The 2,836-nt window shown below is 49.4% G+C and overlaps 1 protein-coding gene across 1 annotated transcript in view; it reads right to left on the minus strand.

Moving 5' to 3' along the window:
• The window catches only part of LOC310809905 (protein kinase C alpha type-like), a gene marked incomplete at both ends in the record, with an annotated part of 125,921 nt that overhangs the window by 24,614 nt on the left and 98,471 nt on the right, over positions 1 to 2,836 (minus strand). The window contains one exon of the mRNA XM_083677425.1: positions 2,296 to 2,325. Within this exon, the coding sequence (XP_083533551.1) occupies positions 2,296 to 2,325 (30 nt within the window). The remainder of the gene's footprint in view (positions 1 to 2,295; positions 2,326 to 2,836) is intronic.

A 2,836-nucleotide genomic window follows, 5' to 3' on the forward strand; every position in this document is an offset into this window, starting at 1 on the left:
GCCCCCCCTAGCTCACTTGACAGCTTTTCTATAGCGTAGGTGGTTGACATCGGGTGTTTGAGGAGACGGTCAGGTGTGTGGTTGACATCGGGTGTTTGAGGAGACGGTCAGGTGTGTGGTTGACATCGGGTGTTTGAGGAGACGGTCAGGTGTGTGGTTGACATCGGGTGTTTGAGGAGACGGTCAGGTGTGTTGGGAAGCCAGAGGTCGTAAGTTCGAGGCTCGGTTGGAGCAAGACGAACTGCGGGGTGACTGTTTACAACAACCTGACGTCTGTTTCAATAGCAAGTCAGGAGCTTGTCCAAAAACCACGGCACTCGTACCGAAAGAAGTCGCAGCTAAAAAAACCGAAGTGTTTATTTTTCTTATTTTAGTTGTAATGTTCGGCCGAGCTCCTGTTAGGATGATCTTCTAGGTCTGGAAGGTGGAGAGCTAGCTGTCTGTATTAGCGTTATCGTGTCACTGTCGCCATGGCAGCAAGGAGCAGCTGCTTTGCAGCAGAACAGGGACATCTAGTGGATACATTCGGAACAGAAATATCTCATCATGGAAAAGAAAAAGAAAAACGTATTTTGTCCTTCATGAAGTTTATCATGAAAGAGTGCCACATACATGAAACAATACATATTATATCATGTTTGATACCTTGTTGGTGTTTAGTTGTATAACAAAAACAAGCAAAAGACCATAAAACACACTTATATTCCACACACATTCCACGTACATACAATATATTGCAACATGCAAGATATTGCAACAGACGCAAGAGCATGCTCTCTTGCCCAAGTATCCTAGCGTGGGCAAGCAAAGTTAGTACACCACTGTGAAAGTTAGTCCAGTGCTGCCACCCTGTGGAGAGAGCTTGTATTCACACTTAAAGGCGTGCATTAAAAAACACCATCATCACCTACATATGGGGTGCAAACGCATTGTACTGTACAAAGTAGTAGATACTTTTTTGGATACCATAGTATATGCATTTACATACGCACTTCTATAGTCTAGGCTTGCGATGGACTAATAGAAGGCAGATTGTAGACCACACTACGAGCCAGGCTCTCCTGACCAATAGAAGTGCATTGAGGAGCCCAAGGCAGTGAGGATGAGGACCCCTCCTGAGAACTGTGTGGTCCACACATTTACTAACAACAAAGCTGTGTGTGTGTGTGTGTGTGTGTGTGTGTGTGTGTGTGTGTGTGTGTGTGTGTGTGTGAGAGAGAGAGAGAGAGAGAGAGAGAGAGAGAGAGAGAGAGAGAGAGAATGTGTGTGTGTGTGTGTGTGTTAGAGAGAGAGAGAGAGAGAGAGAGAGAGAGAGAGAGAGAGAGAGAGAAAAGAGAGAGAAAGAGAGGGAGAAAGTGTGAGAGAGAGAGTGTGGGTGTGTGGGTGTGTGTATGTGTGTGTGTGTGTGTGTTAGAGAGAGAGAGAGAGAGAAAGAGAAAGAGAAAGAGAGAGAGAAAAAGAGAGAGAGTGGGTGTGTGTGTATCTGTGAGAGAGACAACAAACTGCGAGTGGAAATTTCGTGAGAGACAGAGAGCGAAGAATTCAGACTGTTCAAGTCCTAATACTGTAGAGAGCCTTTGTTAGTAAATCCGATCTGTTTGCAGAAGCTGTAAGCAACACAAACAATCAGAGATAAAGTGAGGGAGGTGTCAATGCATTGAAAACACAGCGGATGGAGAGGATAGAGGAGAGAGGAGAGAGGGAGGGAGGAGAGAGGAGAGAGGGAGGAGAGAGGGAGGGAGGGAGGGAGGAGAGAGGGAGGGAGGGATAGAGGAGAGAGGGAGGGAGGGATAGAGGGAGGGATAGAGGAGAGAGGGAGGGAGGGATAGAGGAGAGAGGGAGGGAGGGATAGAGGAGAGAGGGAGGGAGGGATAGAGGGGAGAGGGAGGGAGGGATAGAGGAGAGAGGGAGGGAGGGATAGAGGAGAGAGGGAGGGAGGGATAGAGGAGAGAGGGAGGGAGGGATAGAGGAGAGAGGGAGGGATAGAGGGGAGAGGGAGGGAGGGATAGAGGGGAGAGCGAGGGAGGGAGGAGAGAGGGAGGGAGGGATAGAGGAGAGAGGGAGGGAGGGATAGAGGGGAGAGGGGGATAGAGGGGAGAGGGAGGGAGGGATAGAGGAGAGAGGGAGGGAGGGATAGAGGAGACAGGGGGGTAGAGGAGAGAGGGAGGGAGGGATAGAGGGGAGAGGGATAGATAGAGGGGAGAGGGAGGGAGGGATAGAGGGGAGAGGGAGGGAGAGAGGAGAGAGGGAGGGAGAGAGATGGGGAGACGGTGGGGGAGCAAGCAGAACAGCTACCTTGAGATAGTGGATATTTAATTGGCAGGCCTAGAAGAGACAGGAACAAGAAACTGGTGTGTTAGTGTTGAAGGGTTAGGGTTAAGGATTAAGGTTTTAAGGTGTGTGTGTGTGTGTGTGTGTGTGTGTGTGTGTGTGTGTGTGTGTGTGTGTGTGTGTGTGTGTCTGTGTCTGTGTGTGTGTGTGTAGTGTGAGTGGTGTTTCTGTCTGTGTGTGTAGTGTGTGTGGTGTTTCTGTCTGTGTGTGTGTGTGTGGGTGGGTGGGTGGGTGTCTGTCTATGTGTCTGTGTGTCTGTGTCTGTCTCTGTGTGTGTGTGTGTGTGTGTGTGTGTGTGTTTGTGTGTGTGTGTGTGTGTGTGTGCGTGTGTGTATGTCTGTGTGTCTGTGTGTCTGTGTGTGTGTGTGTGTGTGTGTGTGTGTGAGACAGAAGAGTTGTGGGAAAAGCAACAAGTTCCCCAGCACAGGACACAGTGAAGGACAGAGAGACAACATCAACATCAGTCTCTAGAATCCAGTTCCCTTCACACACACTCTTCACCTGA

This window comes from Argentina silus, assembly GCF_951799395.1.
Source record: "Argentina silus genome assembly, chromosome: 9".
In the NCBI taxonomy this organism is placed as follows: Eukaryota; Metazoa; Chordata; class Actinopteri; order Argentiniformes; family Argentinidae; genus Argentina; species Argentina silus.